The sequence below is a fragment of the Gekko japonicus genome, unplaced genomic scaffold, assembly GCF_001447785.1.
Source record: "Gekko japonicus isolate JY-2015 unplaced genomic scaffold, Gekko_japonicus_V1.1 scaffold2441, whole genome shotgun sequence".
Taxonomy (NCBI): domain Eukaryota; kingdom Metazoa; phylum Chordata; class Lepidosauria; order Squamata; family Gekkonidae; genus Gekko; species Gekko japonicus.
Window position 1 is genome coordinate 175,065 of NW_015175439.1, and position 21,850 is coordinate 196,914.

The 21,850-nt window shown below is 44.1% G+C and overlaps 1 protein-coding gene across 2 annotated transcripts; it reads left to right on the top strand.

Moving 5' to 3' along the window:
• The first annotated feature begins 274 nt into the window (after nt 1-274).
• Nucleotides 275-19,891, top strand: HDC (histidine decarboxylase). Of its 2 annotated transcripts, XM_015425854.1 has the most exons (12): nt 275-365; nt 1,278-1,450; nt 3,196-3,309; nt 5,739-5,861; nt 6,231-6,365; nt 7,747-7,890; nt 10,042-10,108; nt 10,592-10,754; nt 10,859-10,949; nt 14,416-14,514; nt 14,928-15,029; nt 19,090-19,891. In XM_015425854.1, the coding sequence occupies exons 1-12, from the start codon at nt 338-340 to the stop codon at nt 19,819-19,821; spliced, it is 1,971 nt and encodes a 656-aa protein (XP_015281340.1). In that variant the 5' UTR covers nt 275-337; the 3' UTR covers nt 19,822-19,891. The 2 variants fall into 2 exon arrangements, with proteins under 2 accessions (XP_015281340.1, XP_015281341.1); XM_015425855.1 differs by lacking the exon at nt 14,416-14,514.
• The last annotated feature ends 1,959 nt before the right edge of the window (nt 19,892-21,850 follow it).

Below are 21,850 nucleotides of genomic sequence, written 5' to 3' on the forward strand. Positions count from 1 at the left end.
TTGTTTTGTTTTAGTTTGACAGATTCTGGCCGTTCACCATTGCTTCCCCTTGCAACGGAAATGTTAATGGAGGCTCCAGAGCACTGTATTATGCTCAACATCAAAGGCATGCAGCACCACGCGGAAGATGCAAAGCAGGGAGGAAGTTGGATGCCCATTTCCTAACATTCTGATGACGGCAGAATTTCCAAAAGATGCGGAGGAGGGGCGTTAGTTGGCAGATAAAGAGGGCATAAAAGGCAGGAGGAATAGATGGGTGCCAACTGATGGAAGACAGAGCTGTCTGCAGTGTATTCTCCACCAACTTGGGAAGAAGTGATTTTTAGAGACGGGCATCATGGATCAAGAGGAATACAGACAGAGAGGTGAGGAAACAGAAGGTTGAAGGGAGGTTTGGCAATGCTCATCCAGCTTGGGTAGTGCTCTGAGCTCGGTGGAACCTTGCGTGGTCTTTAAAAGGTTGAACAAATCTGTGGAACTGCTATTTGCCTTGATTTGCTATTTGCCTTGACCCAGAGCCCCCTTGTTCAGAGAGAATCTCTCTCTGGATACTAGGTGCGGTAGTTTTATTCCTTACTTATGAGCTCTCCAGAGGCACTTGGCAAAAGAAAGCTAGTCTGCAGGTCCCATTGGTCAGATCCAGCAGGGCACCTGGTTGAAATATTTTGCCAGAAACGTATGAACCTTTTTGTCATGCCTGCCTGCTTTCGGCACTGACAGCATCTCCTGACCTTTGCTAACAGAAAGGATTTTAGAACCTGATCTTTGAACAATGATACCCCACCATCAAGTCTCACGCCTGCCCCCAACTTTTCAAGGCAAGCCACTCTCTCTCTCTCTCAGCCTCCAGCCCACCCCCAGTCTGGAATATGAAGATAAAACATTCCTAGCGTGCAGTTGCTACCATCCAATGAAGTACGATATTGAAGCTTCATGAATCAAAACAAAAGTAGTCTAAAAATACTACTGGATTTTCTTATTATTTTGTACAAAGAAAGTAACACTTAAAGTGTAATGGGGTTATTCATAGGGACATAAGTCTGCCGTGTTCAAAGGTAAGTCATTTGGTAATTCTCAGTCTAATGTATGACCAGCTTTCTTGGAGAAGTATTAGGAGTTTGAGCAGACAGCCAGTGAAATTAATTGTGGGGGGAGTGCCTCATTTGTAAATGCAAGCCGTCTGTTTTGATGCAGCAGGAGATGACCGTGCATGTCTGAAACAGCCTCCTATGGTGGATGTCTTGTTCAGAATTTGATTTTTCTCCTTCTTCTTACAGGGAAAGAAATGGTGGATTACATTTTTCAGTACTTGACCACGCTGAGAGAGAGGCGGGTGTCTCCTGATGTGAAGCCTGGATACATGAGAGGCCAGCTGCCCCACAGAGCCCCCTTGGAGTCGGAAAGCTGGGACAACATCTTCCAGGACATTGAGAAGATCATTATGCCTGGGGTAAGGGCATGCAGTGGGCATGCTAAGGAGGCTGGGATTTGGGTTGCTGTGAATTCTCAGCTCAAGACAAAGGTAACGGATGAAATCTGCATTTGGCATAGCTTTTTAGTTTCCAAACAGGATATCTCCAGAAATGGAGGTCAGAGGCAGAAAAATGACCCAAATTTGACTCCAGAAGCACACTGCCTTCACACCACTTCTTGCTCAGGGTGTGTTGTCCACAAAAGGCCTTTAAAACATTTGTTTTATGAGAAACATTGACTGGAACAGGAGCTGTTCCTCATCTGGTCTACTTAATGTCACTCACAACAGCATTGTATGGGAGTAGAAGAAGGGGCTGCAATTAGGGGGAAATAGATATGGCTACCACTCCCCCCCCATGCTCCTGTTATCTTAAATTTGAAGTAATGCCACCATAGTGGTAAGGGGGGAATGGCTGCACTGAAATAACCAGCTGCACTGCTCGAAGTGCTAGAGAAAACGGTTGCACACATAAAAGCAACACATGTTGCACCGATATTTTAGTGAATCGTATTGTACTGTATTGTTTTATATTGTTTTTATTGTTTTAACCTTGGCATTTATGCCTCGTTGTAAGCCGCCCTGAGCCTTTGGGGAGGGTGGGATATAAATCCAAAAATAAATAAATAAATAACTAAATACATGTGTTGTGGGCAATAAGATCTCTGCAGTATTGCCTGTGACTCGCTTTTGACCAAGGCGTGCAAAGGGACAGAACCTTGTTTGGAAATAGCAACTATGGATCATCCCATAGTAGTTTTAGACCAGGTACTGCAGCCCACTAGCAGCTCCAAGGCAAATCAAAGAAACTGAGAGAATATTCATGTGGGGAGGGGCTGTGGATCAGTGGTAAAGAACCTGCTTTGTATGCAGAGCTGTGAACCCCCCCCCCCCCCAGTTCACATCTTGCCTCTGTCACAAACTTACTAGGCTGGTCCTAGGTGACTCTTCTCGCAGTCTCAAGCTGCCATCCACCATATGGAGATAATGCTAGCCTACCTTATAGAGCTGTCGTAAGAATTCCTGAAATAATGTTCATGGAACATTCTAAACACTAGAATTGTGCTGTGCGGACCATGAGGGTAGATGCAAAAAAGAACAGAGGTATTATCTGAGATGATGGAAAGGGATAAACCCGAGGGCAATTCCATGCTGCACACGATGCTTGATTTTTTATTTATTTTTTTATAACAGTTTCAGATAAATGTTCCTTTTTGTGTAGCACCCTTTGCTCCATTAAGATCTGAGATTAAACCACTGGGAACCATTGGACATAACTAAAAGATATTAGACTCTGATGGAAAATGATTGCTGTTTCCTGTTTAAGAAATATATCTCATCCATGTGTTTCACTGAGATAAATTCTTTTGCCTAGGTTTGTGGCTTATCTTCTGTACGCACTCGACTACATTTCCTTTACCACCTTCAGTTACCAGATCTGAGATGCACGCATCAGAGGGCCTACTGTCCTCTCCTTTCATGTACAGTTAGCAAAGGAGGAGTGGGTCTCCAGTATTTTATACATGTTGCATAAAAGATAGACATTTTGCTGGGGTAGGTTTTCTTGCTCCTGCAGGACAGATTCCTGTCTTCTGCGTCAAAATTCTGAAGCCTCGCTTTCCTTTGCATCCTCATCATCTTCCTTTCTTGACTGGATTTTTGCTCTCTAACAGTCTGGTCAAGCTATTCGTATGGTTTTATATTTTTCTGACTTTTCAACCTAGGTTGTCCATTGGCAGAGTCCACACATGCATGCCTACTTTCCGGCTCTCACCTCGTGGCCATCTTTGCTGGGGGACATGCTGGCAGACGCAATTAATTGCCTGGGATTCACTTGGGTAAATTATGTGGCTTGGTTTAAGAATTTTGATGCTGTTTTGATGTCTTTCGTTAGTGTTACAAACTGAAGTCTGTCGGCTGACGAAAGATCTTTGTCACTGACTAGCCTTTTTAAATCATTCATTTACTGAATTTCCGTAAATTTTGCAAATTATTTAGAACAGTATAGGTGTCTTTTGAAATTATGGCATAAATTTTATGACTTATTTTTAATGCAAAGTTATCATACAATAAATCCTTACGGGGTTTTATAATTGTAAAAGGGATTAACATTCATACGTAATTCACTATTAAAAACACATACACAAAATAAAAACTAAATTAATTCCTACAACAATGAGAGATGGTTGCCCTGGAATATCTTTTCATTTCTTTTCTCCAGACAATTTCACCAGTGCAGCCCCCCTCAGACTCTGCCCCATTTAGAGTTCGTTTTAACGAAAGCGGCCATCCTGTGTATATTTACCTGGGATGTTTAGTCATGCCGGCCACATGACGACGGAAATGTCTTCGGACAGCGCTGCCTCTTGGCTTTGACACGGAGATGAGCACCGCAACCGTAGAGTCGGATTCGACTGGCTTTCGAGCAAGGGAACCTTTACCTTTACCTAAACCCCATTTAATCTGGTAGAATTGACTTCTGCACAAACATACAGTCTTCTGGCACTCTAAAGAATGACAGATTTATGAAAGCATAAGATTTCACTGGCTGGAGTTCACTTCATTGGATGCATGGTGTGAATTCCTGCTCAGCAGATACAGAGTCACAGAATCATAAGAGTTGGAAGGGGCCTTAGAGGCCATCTAGTCCAACCCCCTGCTTAATGCAGGATCAGCCTAAACCTGAAGCATCCCTGACAAGTATTTGTCCAGCTGCTACTTGAAGACTGTCAGTGAGGGGGAGCTCAGGACCTTTCTGGGCAGCAGATTCCACTGCTGAACTATTGTGTGTGTATTCACATACACAGAGAGAAATGCTTTGAAACTCAGGAGGTATTTTTGCATACCTATGCAGAATTTAAGAGCATACAGAATTAGCGTAGTGACTGTTGGCACAGTTGCAACTGGTGATAATGATCTTCCTAGTTACGTTATTTAATTCCTGTGGTGAATGAGCCAAATGAACACTAGATGGCATGAATGTACAGTGTTTTGCACAATGCAGCTGCTAAGGGAGGTCCAGCGACTGCCAGCTGTAATATATAAAAGCATCTGCCATAGCTCAGCTTGACTTTTTTGTACCTATAAATGCTGGGGAGGGTGGGGAGGGCGAGTGCTCAGTGGTTGCCTGGCAAGCACAGCCCGTCTTTTTCTTTCCTTTGACTGAGCCAGAGAATTATAGAACTGCCCTGGTGCATGAGAGCTAGCAGTTGCCTTTGGCAAACATGAATACTTGGGGACGAATATTGGTCCATGCCACCCCACTCCAAGAAGTGGACTAGTTATACTGGATATGGATATGGCTGGACCTGAGAAAATGCTGTTAGAAAAGGATAGTCAATATAAAGGGAAAGGAAGATGGAGGGTACATAATACATCTGGGACATAATATCGGTAAAAGAAGCAACGGCGATCACTATACTCTTGATCAATGGTGATTCCCCATGTGGTGTGTTCTGTGTAGCTGAGTGTGAGGCCCCAACTAAATATGACATGCAGTTTATGTACCTTCCTGCCCCCTTTTAAAAAAATTACCAAATGCAGTCCCAGGAAGTCTGGATTTGAAGCCAGTGTGGTGCGGATGGCTGTCAGATTAGAAGCCCAGGTGCAGATCCCGACTCTGCCCTGGAAATCTGCAGGGTGACCTTGGGCCAGTCACTCTCCCTCAGCCCTAGCCTACTTGGCAAGGCTGTTGTGATAATAAAATGGAGGAGGGGGAGCCATGAACACCACCCTGAGCTTCTTGGAGGAAGACGTGGATAAAAATATACTAGATTTGAGTGGAGGAACAGAAGAGACTGTTTCGATCTCTTTCACTCCAGCCATTTTTTCTGGTCAAATCCAGTGATTCTCTCTCACACACACACCCTGGCAGCTTTTCATTAGAAAATATAAACATCAGAAAATATAACAAGAGCACTGACTTGCGGGGGGGGGGGAGCTGGCACTCTTTAGCTGTGTGGTCTAGTGGTGAGACCCAGGTTCGAATCCCCACTCATGCCATGGAAGCTTGCTGGGTGTTCTTGGGGGCCAGCCACACACTCTCAGCCCAAACTGCCTTGCAGGTTTTGTTGTGAGGATAAAATGGTGGGAAGGAGGCCAGTGTAAGCCTCTTTGGGGTCCCCCAGTGGGGAGGAAGGCAGGGAACGAATGAAATCCATAAATAAATAATAAACTTTCTGAAAAGCATGTCGATTACTTAGGAGACAGGATCTGGGCTGCCAGGAAGGATTGTCTAACTGATGCAACGGGTCTTACTCGTTTTCAGGCATCCAGTCCCACCTGCACAGAATTGGAAATGAACGTGATGGATTGGTTGGCTCAAATGTTGGACCTTCCTGATATGTTCCTGCACTATCATCCAGACAGCAGGGGTGGAGGCATATTACAGGTAAATGACTGACACTGGAGGGCTGTTGTGTGGATTTTTTTTTTTAAAGTCTCTTCAGGGGGCACAAGATCCAGCTCACTTTGCTGCAACTAAGCAGGTCTGGGGCTGTTCAGTACCAGGATGCGAGACCTCTTGGGACTCCTGTTTAAGTCCCTCTCTGTTCCTGCTGTTTCATGACTGAAGAAAGGCTGGATAGAAATGTAATCATACTTTTTTAAGGTATCATGCAGAATGGATTGCATTCAATGGTAGTTAGTTAAAGGTTAGTTTTGGATTTGTAGCCTGCATTGGCAACACCACCAGTTCTCTAGGGTAAAAAGAGAGTTTTCTGATCTCTTCTGCAGCTAATAATTGGTTCTTTCTTCACAGAGCACTGTTAGCGAATCAACTTTGGTTGCTCTGCTGGCTGCAAGAAAGAATAAAATTCTAGAAATGAAAACACTAGAGCCAGATACGGACGAATCAACTCTAAACTCTCGGCTCGTCGCTTATGCCTCAGATCAGGTAGATTGCTGCTGGCACACATAAACTGGTTTTCTGTGGTATTATTGGATGTGCATCTTAGTCCTTGCTGCCAGGGCCTGAGTGTAGGGTGCAGTATACGACAGTCACATCACAAGAGTGTGACAACAGGATAAAAAGGAGACGCTTTACTGGAAAGTGCGTGGGATCTGGTAGGTTAGCCCTGGACCGGGTTACTGGATCTGGAATCATTAATGATGGAGGACAGACCTGGCCTACTTTCCAGACTTGATGCAAAGACTGCGGATGTTGATGCAATGGATGTGAAGTGCATTGAGCACTTAGGAAATATGCTTTATAGTCAGTATTTGTATTTGCATCCTGGGTCAGTAACTAAAAGTTTTGCTGGAGGACCGCTTTGAGAAAGCTTCCTCCATTTCTCTCTGTCACCTACTATTACAAATTTGTTTTCTTCTGTTCACATTTGTTTTCTTCCTGAGCTGGCAGGAAGCAGGAAGCAATCTTCTGGAGGCCAGTTTTTGCCACAAAGCCTCCAGTGGCTGACTGATTATATAGAGAGAGCTTTTTCCAGCATTTTGTTTTTCTTATGCATGTACTTGTAAGGCTATAAAGAGGACAGGCATTTTTTTGGGGGGGACTTTTTATTTATTATTTATCATAGCATATTCAAACATGTATTGATACATATATACATACATCATTTATGAGTCTATTTTTTACTTTTTTCCTCAATCCATTTATATACTCTAAACCATCTTTTCTGAGATATCTTATAATCCTTTCCTTGCAATATTACATTCAGTTTGTCCATTTCTGCCACTTCTAATAGTTTCATAGCTATTCTTTTGTTGGAATCTTTTCTTGTTTCCAATACTTTTCTATTAGTATTCTAGCTGTTGTGAGAATGTAAGTCAATAAATATACATCATTTTCCTGATAGCCATTGGGAATTATATTTAACAGCTAAATCTCTGGACACGGTTTTAAGTTAATATCTAATATTTCCATTATTATTTTACTTACATTTTGCCAAAATTTACAAATTTTTCCGCATCTCCACTACATGTGGAAAAAGGTACCTATATTGGCTTTACATCTCCAACAATTTAAACTTGCTGTTTTGTACACTTTGGCTATCTTTTCTGGTGTCCAATACTACCTATGAAATATTTTAAATACATTTTCTTTGAAAGTTACTGCTCTCATTAGTTTCGCTGCTTTCCATGTTTTAAGCCAATCCTCTATTTGAATAGTTTTTCCCAAGTCTTTCATCCACATAATCATTGAGTTCTTTATTATCTTTATCAGGCATCTTTAACTGTAATTGTCCTGCAGCCAGATGCTTCCTGACCAGCCCAGCTAGCTATTCAGTGCCTGAAATCTGTTCTGCTTCTCTTCTCAGGCCCACTCTTCCGTGGAAAAAGCGGGGTTGATCTCCCTTGTGAAGGTGAGGTTTCTGCCAGTTGATGAGAATTTTTCCTTAAGAGGTGAAACTCTGAGAGAAGCCATTGAGAAGGACAGAAGCCGTGGCTTGGTGCCTTTTTTTGTGAGTAGTGATCTCTCTCTTGCCTTGTCTACTGTGGTCATGTCACTGATTATTAAGTTGTCATTTTGTAAAGTTTCTGCTTCACTTTCTAACCATTGTAAAAAGAGCAGTAGACAGAGACACGACCATCGTTTTTATATTTGTAATTTTTAACCTTTAATTCACTACAGCCAACCTAGGGCACAATGTTATCATCAATTTTTTCCCCCAGGCCACAGGAGGGAAATTAGGACTTCCCTCTAGACAAGGGATATGCATATGAGTCATGCATCTCAGGCATGCATTCAATAAGGCTCTTGGGTCTCAGAGCCCTCAGCCAATTCCTAATAGGTTTGCTTAGTTTTTGCTCAAGATGGGTAGCCGTGTTAGTATGTATGTAGCTGTAGAAAAGAGCAAGAGTCCCGTAGCACCTTAAAGACCTTAAAAATATGTGGCAGGGGAGGAGCTTTTGTGACTCTCTGCTCACTTCTTCAGATATCATTTTGCTGTGTGCTACTTGTTCTAAAGGGCCTGAGGGAGAAATCTGGGATTTTATCCTCACGGTGCAGGACGAGCAGTAGAAAAGAACTCTCCTGTGCTAGATGTCAGAAGCCATTGCAAACATGGAGAAGGGCCTACCTCAGTGGTCCCCAGCCTTTCCAAGTAGGAGGACCCCTTTACAACATTAAAAAAATTGCAACCCCTCCACACAGGATAGTAATTGTTCTTTTCGTATCTGTTGATTGAGAAAATACATAATGACAAAAAGATCAAAATGACAATGCTTAGTGCACATATGGAGTCACAGACCTCTTGCAATAACTCTGCAGGGCCCCCCCCCCCCGGGTCTCTGGCCCCCAGGTTGGGAACCACCAGTCTACCTGAAATCCTCAACTTTCCCCTTTTGCCTTTCAAGATTTGTAAATAATCACTGGGGGGGGGGGGGGAGGCTATATGGCCCCTGTTAAGAATCACTGGTTTAGCCAAATGAAGACGTGTCTTAATTTTACTGTAGCGTTTCAAAGGGTAGCTGTGTTGATCTGCAGTAACTATATTTGAGTCCAGTAGCACCTTTGAGACCAACAAGATTTTTGGGTACAAGATTTGGAGAGTTAAAGCTCCCTTTGTCTGATATACTGACGGGAGAGCCGATGGATGGAGCTTTGACTCTCGGAAGCTCAGACCCCCAAAACTGTGTTGGTCTCTAAGGCACTGCTGGACTCAGATCCAACTGTTTTCTTATTGTGTAATTCACAGTATAGGAACTTGTGTTTTATTCAAAAAAGGGACTTAAAATGGATTATTTAGGGTTTAGGGCTCATGCATATAGAGTACAATTGCAGAGTTACAATTGTAGACACACACCCTCCCCTCCAATCTCTCACCCTCCATATCCTGCAACTCTCATGCTTATCTGAACAGACCCCCACCCCCTTTTACTGTTACCTCTGTGACATCTTTAAGACTTTGAATAGCTCAGCTGGGATATCATCACCTCCACTAGCTTTGTTGTTAGTAATGATTTCTAAGGACACGAAGAGTCGGACTCGACTGTGCGACTGAACAACAACTGTGACCAGTGTTCCCTCTAAGCTGAGTTAGTGTGAGCTAGCTCACAGTTTTTTAGCTTCCAGCTCACACATTTTTGACTCAGCTCAGGAAGGGATGGCTCCAGAGCAAACTAATGTAGGCAGTAGCCGAATCGCTCGCTCACAACTTTAATGCCAGTAGCTCGCAAGGTAGAATTTTTGCTCACAGGACTCCACAGCTTAGAGGGAACATTGACTGTGACATACCTTTATGGGAACTGACATTGTGACTGGAGACAGAAGAGGGTTGTCTTTTTCTAGAGAGTTGAAAGTGGTATAATTGATCTGTATTATTGTTTTTAGGGTTTCTACTCCTCTATTTTTCTGTCAGACTTTCATCTTTAGTCAAATAGTTTTTGCAGCACTTAAAAAAACCTGGAAGATCTGTTTGGCCAGAGATGACAATGTGACAGAAGTTAAAAGTATGACATTATGGGCAGTGGTGTTGCTTTTATTCAGATCTCTTTAAAAATATTGTCTGTCTCCATTCTATGACTGGACATTTTCATTAACCAATACATTTGCAATTCTTACAGTTGGAGGGTCTGCTGTTCTTTCTTGACAAGTCTTGGGTTTTGTTTAGGTTTGTGCCACTCTGGGTACGACAGGTGTTTGTGCTTTCGACAACCTTGAAGAGCTGGGTCCAATATGTAAGTAATTGTGCTGCCTTCTTGAAAGGGTTCTTTAACCCATTTAAGTGATAAAACCAGAAACATTATCTGATGGAGCTTGGTCTAAACATGGCAAGAGAATAAAGCAGTAGAATGCTGAGAGAGTGTACCACTTCAGCCTTCAGGTGGAGGATAACATGAATGCTCCCCCCCCCAAATGTAAGATCCTCACTGAAGCTGAAGACTAGCACAGGAAGGAGGAAAGATTCAAGTCCAGTGCACTCCCTTTTGGGCTAGTTCCCCATTTACAGGAGGCCATGCCAGTGGTACAGCTCTGATACAGCTTAATTTAACTGATGAGCCTGAAGTTGAACCTCAGAAATGGGAGGTGAGAACATATGGAGGCTTTGGGACCAACAGGCCCATGTCAGTAGCCTGGTTCTACTGTGATCAAGTTTTAGGTGTTGGCCTGAGCCATTTGACTTTCACAAACCCCAGTCTTTTTTTTTTCTTTCCCTGTAGGTACTAAAGAGGGCCTTTGGCTTCACATTGATGCTGCGTATGCAGGAACGGCGTTTCTGTGCCCAGAATTCAGGCCATTTCTGAAGGGAGTTGAGCATTCTGATTCTTTCACTTTCAACCCTTCCAAATGGATGATGGTTCATTTTGACTGCACTGCCTTTTGGTGAGGGAGTTTACAAAGCAAGCCCCCATGTGGGCTTATGTACATTAGGTTCTGGGGAATCCCTTCCAGTGGCCAGTGAATTGAGTTAATTTTCATTTCCATAGGGTCAAGGATAAATGCAAGCTCCAGCAAACCTTCAGTGTCAATCCCATCTACCTCAGACATCCTAATTCGGGATCAGCTACTGATTTCATGGTGAGTTACCAGTAGATCCACAGCCAACCTTTTCCTGGGTATGGCTAAAGCTCACTATCCCTGACTCTTCACATATTATTGTATAAACGTAGGGCCACAGGGTCAAAGATGTGCAAGCCAAAGAGACACCATGCAATATACTATTAATATGTGTTCAAAAAGTGTACTCAATGTACAAAATATACAAAATCTTATTGGTGAGTTATATCTCATATAACCATGAATACAAATTAGAAGATTTCACACATACAATTCCAAATACTGCAAAGTAGAATCACATTCACATTAAAACACCAATCCATACAGTGGGAAACTTTCCCAAAATTGTTAAACCCCCTAGGGATATCTAGATTTTTTGTGCCCATTTCAACCTAGGTCTTCCTCAGGGAAAGCTACCACATATTGTTAAGAGGTGCTAAAAATGATTTATTTATTTATCAAATAAATAATGGAGCAGGCTCAGGGCATCTTACATAAAAGATTAAAACACATAGATAATTATGAACAGTCATAAAACCTTCTAAAAACAGCCCAGTATCATAAAGTGCTAGTAAACATTAGGTCTGATGGTAGTAATGTTATTTGGCTATGGCGGCAACAATTCGATGGTCTATCCTGTTGATCAGCTCCTTGTTCTATTTCTTTATGTGGCAGGCACAGGCTGTTGATAGTACGGAAAACTCTCTGCCTTATTGGGGGCGGCTCCCTAGTTGAAGGCCTGGTGGAAGAGCTCTGTCTTGCAGGCCCTGCGGAAGTGATCACCCAGAAGGTCCTGAAAAGAGCCTTCTTAGTGGCATTCCACAAACTCAGTGGGAAACGTGTCCTCCTAGATATTCATGCAGCTTCTTATTGGCTGCCCTCCTTCATATGGTTGCTGCAGGAGGCTGATCCCATCCATTTCCTCCCTCCTGCCTTTGCAAAAAGAATGGCAGAAGCGGAATAAAAAGCCAGGAAGGAAGGCTTGAGGCTAGTTCCATAGGAAGTGAGAGATTGGGAGCAGAAACTGCAGAAAGGCCCACCGTAAGAATAATACTATTTGTGGTGAGGCTGCCTATTGTAACTACCCTTAGCTACAAGAACAGTCCATGATTTGAAGAAGTTTACACAAAATGAAGTATAGAATAATCCAGAGTCTTTGGCCCAATCTGCATTTAGCATTTGCTCAGTTGTTTTACCAAACCCACACTGGAACAGAAAAAGATGCAGTTCAAAACCACATTCAGCTATCCCGGGCCAACACCATACTGACTGCAGAGTCACCCCCCCCCCCCCCCCGCCCCGACCAACCGCGCACATTTTGTTTAAAGATCAAACAAAGTGAAAGCAGCATGCAGTCTGGACACTGCCATAAAATGCGACACTCAATCAGAGTGAAAGTGGCATGCAATGTAGATGGGAATTTCTGCTCCAGTGTAGGTTTGGTATAACAGCAGAGCAAATGCTAGATGCAGTGGCCGAATCTGCATTTGCATTTTTAAATCATTTTCGTGCTGCTGTGACGCTGTCTTTCTCTATGCTTGTTTGAATGTTGCTTGGAAAAGATTCTTTTAAAGTAGTGTGGAGGTGCCATGACAGTGGAGTTGCCCTGAAAGGACGATAAACATATGTGGATGTGCAAAAGTATACTAGCACAGTTGAGGTGTGAAAACGACACCAAATGTAGATAGCTTTTTTGAAGATGGAGTCAAAAGGCTGGGATATTGGTGGGAAAGACAAATGCTGATTCCGCCAGAATGTCTCATCTTCATTGGTCTGCATACATCAAGATTAAAGACTGTGATCTCTTGGACTGATTTTTGGATCTCGATTGCTGCACAATTGAGTTGTGAGACCTTGGCTGCGGTCACACGCAACATTAGCCACGCAAGAGATATGGAAGACAAGCGGAGTTTCCGGTCGCGACCTCACCAGCACATCTGGGAAGCGTAGTGCTTCTGTGGCACAACTGAGGCTTCCTGCCGAAAAAGCGCAGCAAAAAACTAGTACCTTGGAGGTACTAGTTTCCAGAAACTGCGGGGCAAGGGCGGGCGTCTGATCGCGTTTCCGGTGGTATCCGGCGCCCGCCCATGTCCCCTTGCGGAAAAGGGTTTTCTTTCCCCCACGTCTCCGTGGATGCGCACACGCACCCAACGGAGCATGCGCATTCGTAGTGTACACAAAAAAAGAAAACCAGTTCGCCGCGCCGCGCGCTTCTTCATTGCGCGCAGGCGTGTGTTGTGATCGGCACCTCTCCCTTGCCATGGAACCTCCACAGTACCTCCACAGAACCTCCACAGTAGGTCTGATCACTTTACTGCATGTTAGTTTGCCCCGGGGCAAACAGCCACACTTCTCCTCTGCAGTTTCCTGCCCGTGTGGCAGGGGCCCTTGATCTGTATGTAGTTCTCTGTTACATGTTTAAATTGATTCTTTGATGTGATATAAGTATTATAGAGTGATTCTCTTACTGGATAATAGCATTGCTTGTATTGTGAATTGAAAATAAGTATTGTGCATTGTGATTCCCTTAAAGAAAGACAGTACATTTTAATATGCTTCATTACTTAGCATCATTTTGGCACAATATTACGATTCTTGTGGATGCACTCTGGCCACCCACCAGCACTTCCCCTGGTGCCCAGCAAGCTTTTCAGAAAGCGGCAGGGACACTTTAAAGCAGGGCTTCTTATTGGCTGCCCTCCTTCAAATGAAAGGGTTTTCCACAACTGCAACAGCAGCCACTGGCACTGGAGGATCCAAAGGACTAGAAAGCATCCAGGCTTTCCTTGCTCAGTGTGTGGTTTCATTCCACCCTCAAGCTTTCCTTCTTGACTTTTTATTCCCCTTCTGCAACTCTTTTTGCACAGGGAGGAGGGAGGAAATACATTGGGTCAGCCTCCTGTAGCAAACATTTTGGAATGGCACTTATAACCTCTTTTCAAAATTCTAAAGGTGCCCACAGGCTCAAAATGTTTGGGGGGCCCTGCTTTAGAGTATTCTGGCTTAACATTTTTGAAATATTGCAGAAGAAGAAAACTGGGCCTCTGAAAGGGCTTCTGCACACTTTGGTAGACACATGCTTTGTAAAAGAGGGAAAAGCAATGGTGTGTGGTGTTTGTGTGTGCTCATGTGATCCCCACAGGGGCTAGTTTTAAGCAAAGGTGAAGTTCCTGGAGCCTCTCTTCCAGTAATGACCCAGAGAAATACATTGGCAGGAATGTGGAAAATCCCTCTAGGCAGGTGCAGACTACATTTAACATCCCCCATCCCCACCCATGAGAAGGGCTGTCAGTGAATTCACAACATATGAGATTAGGGGAAAATCTACTCCATTTTTTTAGGGAATGTCTTAGCCTTAACACGATATTGGAAACTGAACTCCCACAGTCAAAGCATGGACTTCTGGATTTGTTGTGGTGGTAGGTTGCAGGTATCCCTCCCCCATTTTTGCTTTTGCATTAAGTCAGCAATGTGTCTTGATTTCCAGCACTGGCAAATTCCCTTGAGCCGAAGGTTTCGCTCACTGAAACTCTGGTTTGTGATTCGCTCCTTTGGTGTGAAAAAGCTCCAAGCCCACGTCAGACACGTAAGTGAATTATGATTACAGGCGTAACTCTTGTCCATTTCCATGGCAAACTGACTCATGAAGTAATCGTAGTTAGGCTGCAACTGTATAAATAATAAAATGTGTAGGATGTTTTTGCCTGAAAATGCTGACCCTAAGTAACAACAGTTTGTCTATGTTGCTAAATGAGAGGAGAAACCTGACTCCTGACCCCTGCAGCAGTCCAGATACCAGTCACCTCACCAAGGTTGTGGGGTGGTAACAGCTCTGGGGTACCTGGATTTCTGCACCACTGCTAGGTATTAAATACATAATGCTTTGAGGATTGTCAAGGAAAATTGCTTAGGACAATGAGATGGCAAAAGGTAAGGCTGCGTATTATTTTAGGTATACTGTTGAAAATAATAACCGCTTGTGCTTTTTGGAAACCACAGGGCACGGAGATGGCCAAATACTTTGAGTCACTGGTCAGAAGTGACCCCCTGTTTGAGATCCCTGCCAAAAGACACCTGGGACTGGTTGTGTTTCGTTTAAAGGTAAAGCCCATTTTGTTTTCCTTTCTCCTATAAGTTTTGCAGCTAACCCACAAACCAAACAGTCATGAATAATGGGCATAGGGAACAAAACCTAACTAATAGTGGGTCAATAGTGGGAGGGCTTCTATGCTGTGATTCTGTTCAGCCAAGGCTGAAGTCTTCCTTTATCCTAAGGAGCCTCCAAATATAACTGGGCACAGTAGTAGGATACAAGCCTATGCTGGCTTCCCTTGGACTGGTACATCAAATCTGCGCTGCAAGGGAATCATATTTGGTTAAATCAGGAGCAATGTAAGGTGTGCCACTGGTACTCATAAGAACATAAGATCAGGCCAAAGGCCCATCCAGTCCAACACTCTGTCACACAGTGGCCAAAAATACCAGGTGCCATTAGGAGGTCCACCAGTGGGGCCAGGACATTAGAAGCCCTCCCACTATTGACCCCCCCAAGCACCAAGAAGACATAGCATCACTTGCCCCAGAGTCCCTATCTATAGGTAAAGGTAAAGGTTCCCTTGCTCGAAAGCCAGTCGAGTCTGACTCTAGGGTTGCGGTGCTCATTTCCGTTTCAAAGCCGAAGAGCCAGCGCTGTCCGAAGACATTTCCGTGGTCATGTGGCCGGCATGACTAAACACCAAGGTGCACGGAACGCTGTTACCTTCCCACCAAAGTGGTACCTATTTATCTCCTTGCAATTTCTTGCTTTCGAACTGCTAGGTTGGCAAGAGCTGGAACTAGAGATGGGAGCTCACTCCATCATGCGGCAACTCGGGTCTCGAACTGTTGAACTACTGACTTTCCACAGCCTGCAGTTAAGCGTCTTAACCACTTGAGCCACCGCAGCTCCTTCTATACCTTATCTATACCTTGTGGCTAATAGCCACTGATGGACCTCTGCTCCATATGCTTATCTAATTCCCTTTTGAAGCTGTCCATGCTTGTAGCTGCCACCATTTCCTGTGGCAGTGAATTCCATGTGTTAATCACTCTTTGGGTGAAGAAGTACTTCCTTTTATCCATTCTAACCTGACTGCTCAGCAATTTCATTGAGTGCCCACGACTTCTTGTATTGTGAGAAAGGGAGAAAAGTACCTCTTTCTCTACCTGCTCTATCCCATGCATAATCTTATAAACCTCAATCATGTCACCCCTCAGTCATCGTTTCTCCAAACCAAAGAGCCCTAAGCGCTTTAACCTTTCCTCATAGGGAAAGTGTTCCAACCCTTTTATCATTCTAGTTGCCCTATTCTGCACTTTTCCCAAAGCTATAATATCATTTTTAAGGTGTGGTGACCAGAACTCCTTCTGGTTCCAGTGCCAAATTTGATCCTGAATGTAGTACAGAAAGATGCAGGCTTTGTACAAGTCAAGGTCTGTTCTAGGATTTGTGTGAGCCTTTGGGCAAGAAGGGACCTTCCGTTTCATCCTCTCCTAGGATGTGGTAGGTGATGTGGTTTTGGAAAGGAGCAGTACACGCAAAGAGACAACATGCCCACAAGCGTATTTATCTCACCACACCGTTTTTGAGGTTTCCCCTCTCCACCATGAACTTCACTAGATTTTTTTTTTAACCATAATATTTTATTAGGTTTCAACATAAAACATATCGAATACATACAGGTTCTCAAGCGTCAATGTAGCAAAAACAACCTGAATAAATCAAGCAGTGTACAAGTGTCCAGCCTCTCTTAAACATATATTGGTAAAAGCGAACTAACTTAATAACAGTAATGAGTATTTTGCTTTACTGCTAGATTCCCAATTAAAAGAATCGAAGGTCAACTTATCAACAATTGGATACCATTTACCGGTTGGGTTTAACAGGTCACATTCATTTTGATTATTTGTATTAAAAATCGAAACGGTTTCAAATAAAAAATATCCCCAAACTTTAGAAAGCCATAGATTAATTGTCGGAGGACATTTATCTTTCCATTTTTTGGCAATACTATTTTTTGCCGCCGTAAGGAGTATATTTATCAATTTTCTCTGTTTATTAGGAATTTCAGTCTCCGGCCAGAGATTTAATAACATCAATTGGGGATCTAAAGAGATGTCACAACCAGTAAGAAACAAAATTTGAGATTGTACTTGAAACCAAAATTTAGAAATAAATCTAGAATTTATAGGATTCTTTGTGATAAAAATATTGATGCTCATCTTAGCTATCAAAAAGCATGGTGTGCAGATCTTAATATCCAGTTAACTGACGACCAATGGTCCTCTATTTGGAGAACACAGATTTCCTTATCCAAATAATCAGAAATCCTTGAAACCTCTTTCAAAGTATTGTCACGCTGGTATCTAACTCCGGTTACACTCTCACACATGTCTGCATCGATCTCCCCTCTTTGTTGGAAACTCTGTGGGGAAAAGGCGACTTTGTATCATACTTGGTGGTCATGAACCTCACTGGATAATCTCCAGCCAGCCGTGTGCTTGCATCCTAACTGACCTCACAATGCTGGTGCAAGAATAAAACGAGAAGGGGGGAACGATGCACACACCCTGGGAGCCTTGGAGGAATAGCAGGAAAAAAACCTGTGGTAGATTTTCCAGTGAAAAGACGACAATGCTAGAAAAAGTTGGAGAGAGTAGGAAAAGAAGAAGACCCAACATGAGATGGATTGACTAAATCAAGGAAGCCACAAAGGCCCTCCGTTTGCAAGACCTGAGCAAGGCTGTCAGTGATAGAATGTTTTGGAGGTCATCCATTCGTAGTTAATTCATAATTAATTGATTACTTCAAAACTTTAATTATACAGCTTTACAGATTCCTAAAAGGGCGAGAGACCTTCAGGGGTGTTGTTGATCTCTATATAAATGGTTGTAGGGAAGATGGACTTTGCCTTGCTTTGTATTAGTGTGAGGTTGAATTTTAAGTGAACCCTAAATGAAGAACAAAGTTTGAGTCCAGTGGTACCTTTAAGACCAGCTAACTCTGGGTATGCACGCACACGAAAGCTTATACCCAGAATTAAACTTTGTTGGTCTTAAAGGTGTCACTGGACTCAAACTATGTTCAGTTGCTTCAGACCAACATGGCTGCCCTCCTGAACCTAAACTAAGAAGATGTGGTTTGGAATTCAGATTGCTATTTAAGCCATCTGAGAGAACTAAATAGCCATTAGGGGTAGACTGATGAAGTGTATAAGCCCCGTGCAAAGTTAGAGCATGCTCCTGGGTCCACCTGTGGAACAAAGATGGCAGTGGGTCCAGCAGTAGTCCCCAAAACCTGTTTTTGCTTCTGGGAAGCATCCAGTGCAGTGTAGTGGTTAAGAGTGTCGGGACTAGCCTATGGAGAATCCAGGTTCAAGTCCCCCCTCATGCCATGGAAACTCGCTGGGTGACCTTGGGGCAGTCACACTCTCTCAGCCTAACTTACCCCACAGTGTTGTTGTGAGGATAAGATGGAGAAGAGAAGAATGGGTCCCCATCAGGGAGGGAGGTGGGATATAAATGAATTAAATAAACAAATAAATAATAAATAGGTTTGCCGACCTCTACTTTATTTTATTTATTTATTTTATGACATTTATACCCCGCCCTCCCCTCTAGCTTTTATATCAGCCCAGCTCTTTGCTGGGTGTCCCAAATGAGAATGACCCACAGACATCTGTAACCTGTTGACTTCGCTGTATTGATTGCCTAGAGAATTGGACACTTGTATGAAATCGAACTAAGTACTTTAACGACAAATAATAAATACCTCACCCAAGGAGGCCTTTATACAAATTTGCAGCATTGATGCTTTGACTCAAACAAAAGCCATTCAGGTGTTCAGGTGACTGTCCAGGTCAACAGTGAATTTAGGTTACAATTGGCATTTGCTGCTTTCCCCCAGCTTGGGGGGGAGGGAAGAAGAGGGAGCAAAGTTGTATGGCCCTCAAACTTGTGTTAGTTCCCCACACTTACGATTAATAGGGGTCAGCACAGATTCCTGGACCAATCAAGGGGGAACTGGTTTAGAAAAAATCCATGTCTTGCCGGGAAAGGTTGCCTCTATGTTTTGAGATGCACCAGCATGTGGATTCATACAAATACCTGACTTTTAAAACAGGGCCCTAACTGGATGACGGAAAAGGTCTTAAAAGATCTGAACAAGTCGGGTAGCCTCTTCCTCATCCCAGCAGTGATTCAAGACAAGTTCATCATTCGCTTTACTGTAACGTCTCAGTTTACAACCCAAAAGGACATCCTGCGAGACTGGAGCCTCATCCAACGTGCTGCGGTACAAGTCTTTGACCTGTGTCGTACTCCAAAACCTGTTACCTCAGAGGAAGTCCCTGGCGCGATAAGCAGCCCCAGTCCTAAACCAACTGGTGTCACTTCCCATTTTTTCCTGGAGAAAGGTGAACGCAGGATGTCATCGCCAAGACGAGTAACGGCACAGCCACGAAGGGCATCTCTCGGTTCTGCAGGGTGGTTGTCCACTGAGCATGCTCGAGTGCCTGGGGAGCCTCCTTTGGAAGACACTTTTGTAGAGGATGGCCTGAATACCACCAGCCTCTCGAACTTGCCTGCGCACAAGAAAAAGACACGCTCCCTCAGTGTGCCAACAGCAGGCCTGTGGGAGCCAAGCTGTTCAAAGGTGGCAAGCTTCGAGGGCTCTGGGAAGAGTGCGTTTAACACCACTGAGAAATTCCTTTCCAAGTTGCCGGAAGAGGTGCTGATGCTCGAGAAAAGTGCCTTCAAGAAATTCTTGAAATTTTACCGTGTTCCTAGTTTCCCCGAATGCACTGTTCAGTGCGGCCTCCAGCTGCCTTGCTGCCCCCTGCAAGCCACCGTCTAGTGCCTTAGCTCCTGTGGCCTTCCCCAAGTAGGCGAGAACCAAAGTCTGCTTATTCTCATGCAATACAATTTATGACCCGGTTCGATACTTAAAAGAATGGGAATATTCATTTCAGAAGACTGTGCTTGTGTCACTTTTTAAAGAACCTGTATATTTATAAGTTTAAGGTATAAATAAAAGTTATTTAGCATGGCATCGAAAGTTTCACTTTTCTTTTTGGAACCCTGCTTCCATTCGTTATGCATGGTAGGCGAGTCTTCACATATTGGTTAAACTACTTTAACATTCAGAAAAATCTGAATGTTGCAATCCTGTACAAACTGCATGAAAACAAGCTTATGTTGAATAAAGGGCCACTAACTGGCAGATCTCTCAATTTTATCCTTTCTAGCTGCAGAGTGCGCCCATATGCTATCCTCCCTAACAGTCTCCAAACAATCTATTAGTTGGCTATTTAGCTAGCCGAAAGCTGATATGTGCTGTCAATGCACACCAGAGTTTAAGAGGTCAATCAGCTATCTCTGGACACAAATCAGAAGACCCAATCCAGTGAGTTCTAGGCCTTCAGTTCAGAGATTGCTGTTATGTGTAAACCCATTCTGGGACACACACACTTTATTTTAAGCTGGAAAGTAGAACATGGTTGGATCAGTATCAAAAAACAAAAAGCTTAAGCTATACCCATGTCATTGCTCTCAGGTGGAATACCAGTGAAGCTAATCCTGACCTCAGTGCCAAGTTCCATCGCTAATTCTCCACTAAACTCTTAAGATCACTCATAATGGCATGTTGCTATTTAGAAAGTGCAAACTATGTCTCTTATTAGCCCCATGACTATTCTGCAAGGTGTCAGCAAGCTGCCATTCTGTTTTCTGTGACCTCTGTGTACATATTCATTCCCTGTTGCACCCGGCTTGGTTTCTATCATCCTGCTCCTGCGTTGGAATGCAAAAGATAACTGCTGGAGGTTGTGTGGGGGAGAAGATGCTGTAATGCTTGGCTATTGCTTTTCCCATGACTACTGCACCTGTGTTATGTCTAATATCCTGCCTGGTTCCCATGGACTGGGCGCGCAACCGTTCCATTAGCCCGCCAGCGGGAAAGTTATTCATTGGACCTGTATCTCTTTGAAGTTCCTTTATTATGCTTGAGCTAACTGTGTATCCCCAGTTCTAACAAAGAACGTGTTTGAGTATGTCGTCAACGCTTTGAAATAAATTTTGCTTTTCTTAAAACGTGGATTTATTCTCGATGCTTGGGGATCCAACATATTGTTAGAACTCTCTTTTTCCTATCGTTCCGAATCTGGCGAGATCATGAGCGGAATTGAGGGAAACCTACCTACCACGGAGGGGGACTCTGGATCGGTCCCACAAACCTCCGCGTCTTTGGTGTTCACGACTGCAGCCTCGTTGGAGGGTGCCGTGGGGGGAGCGATTCCCCGCCTGCCTGCACATCTGTCTTGGCCGCCTCCGACCCCTTCGCAATGGGGTCCGCGGAAGACTCACCAGCAGGATGATTGGACTATGTACAACACCCAGGGCACCCGTGAGGTGTACTCCCGTCGGGGGAGCGGATTACGTGAGAGTCTATTTGACAAGGGATTGTTCCCGGAGCCGGGGTCTACCTCGGAGAAGGGGAGCCCCGAGCGGGACCTCGAGGAGTGGATGTTCGAGCCGTCGGGACCGCGGGGCCACGCAGGAGATGAGGAGGGCACCGGAGTCTTCCCAACGGAAGAGGACTATGACCCACCCCCGGACTACCGCCCTCGGGACCCCATCCCGGAAGAAACCACCGGGGAACGACTAGCAGAACTGGAAGACTCGGTGAGAGACTTGTTGCGGGCATTCCAGGATGTGATGGAAGGTCTGCCGGGAATGATGGACGTTCGAATGGCTAATTTCCTTGACGCACACGCCGCGCAGCAACAAGTTGCTCCTGCACCGGGACTTCCCGCGCCGCCGATGCCTGCTCAACCGCTGACGGGACCACCGCTGCAAGCACCGGGAGTTCCAGCGCAGCAGGTCCC

Bases quoted from the DNA above. Each gene is read 5' to 3' on its own strand.
- HDC (XM_015425854.1), top strand. From the start codon at position 338: ATGGATCAAGAGGAATACAGACAGAGAG. The intron at 7,891-10,041 runs GTGAGTAGTGAT...GGTTTTGTTTAG, and splicing joins GTGGCTTGGTGCCTTTTTTT to GTTTGTGCCACTCTGGGTAC. The intron at 14,515-14,927 runs GTAAGTGAATTA...TGGAAACCACAG, and splicing joins TCCAAGCCCACGTCAGACAC to GGCACGGAGATGGCCAAATA.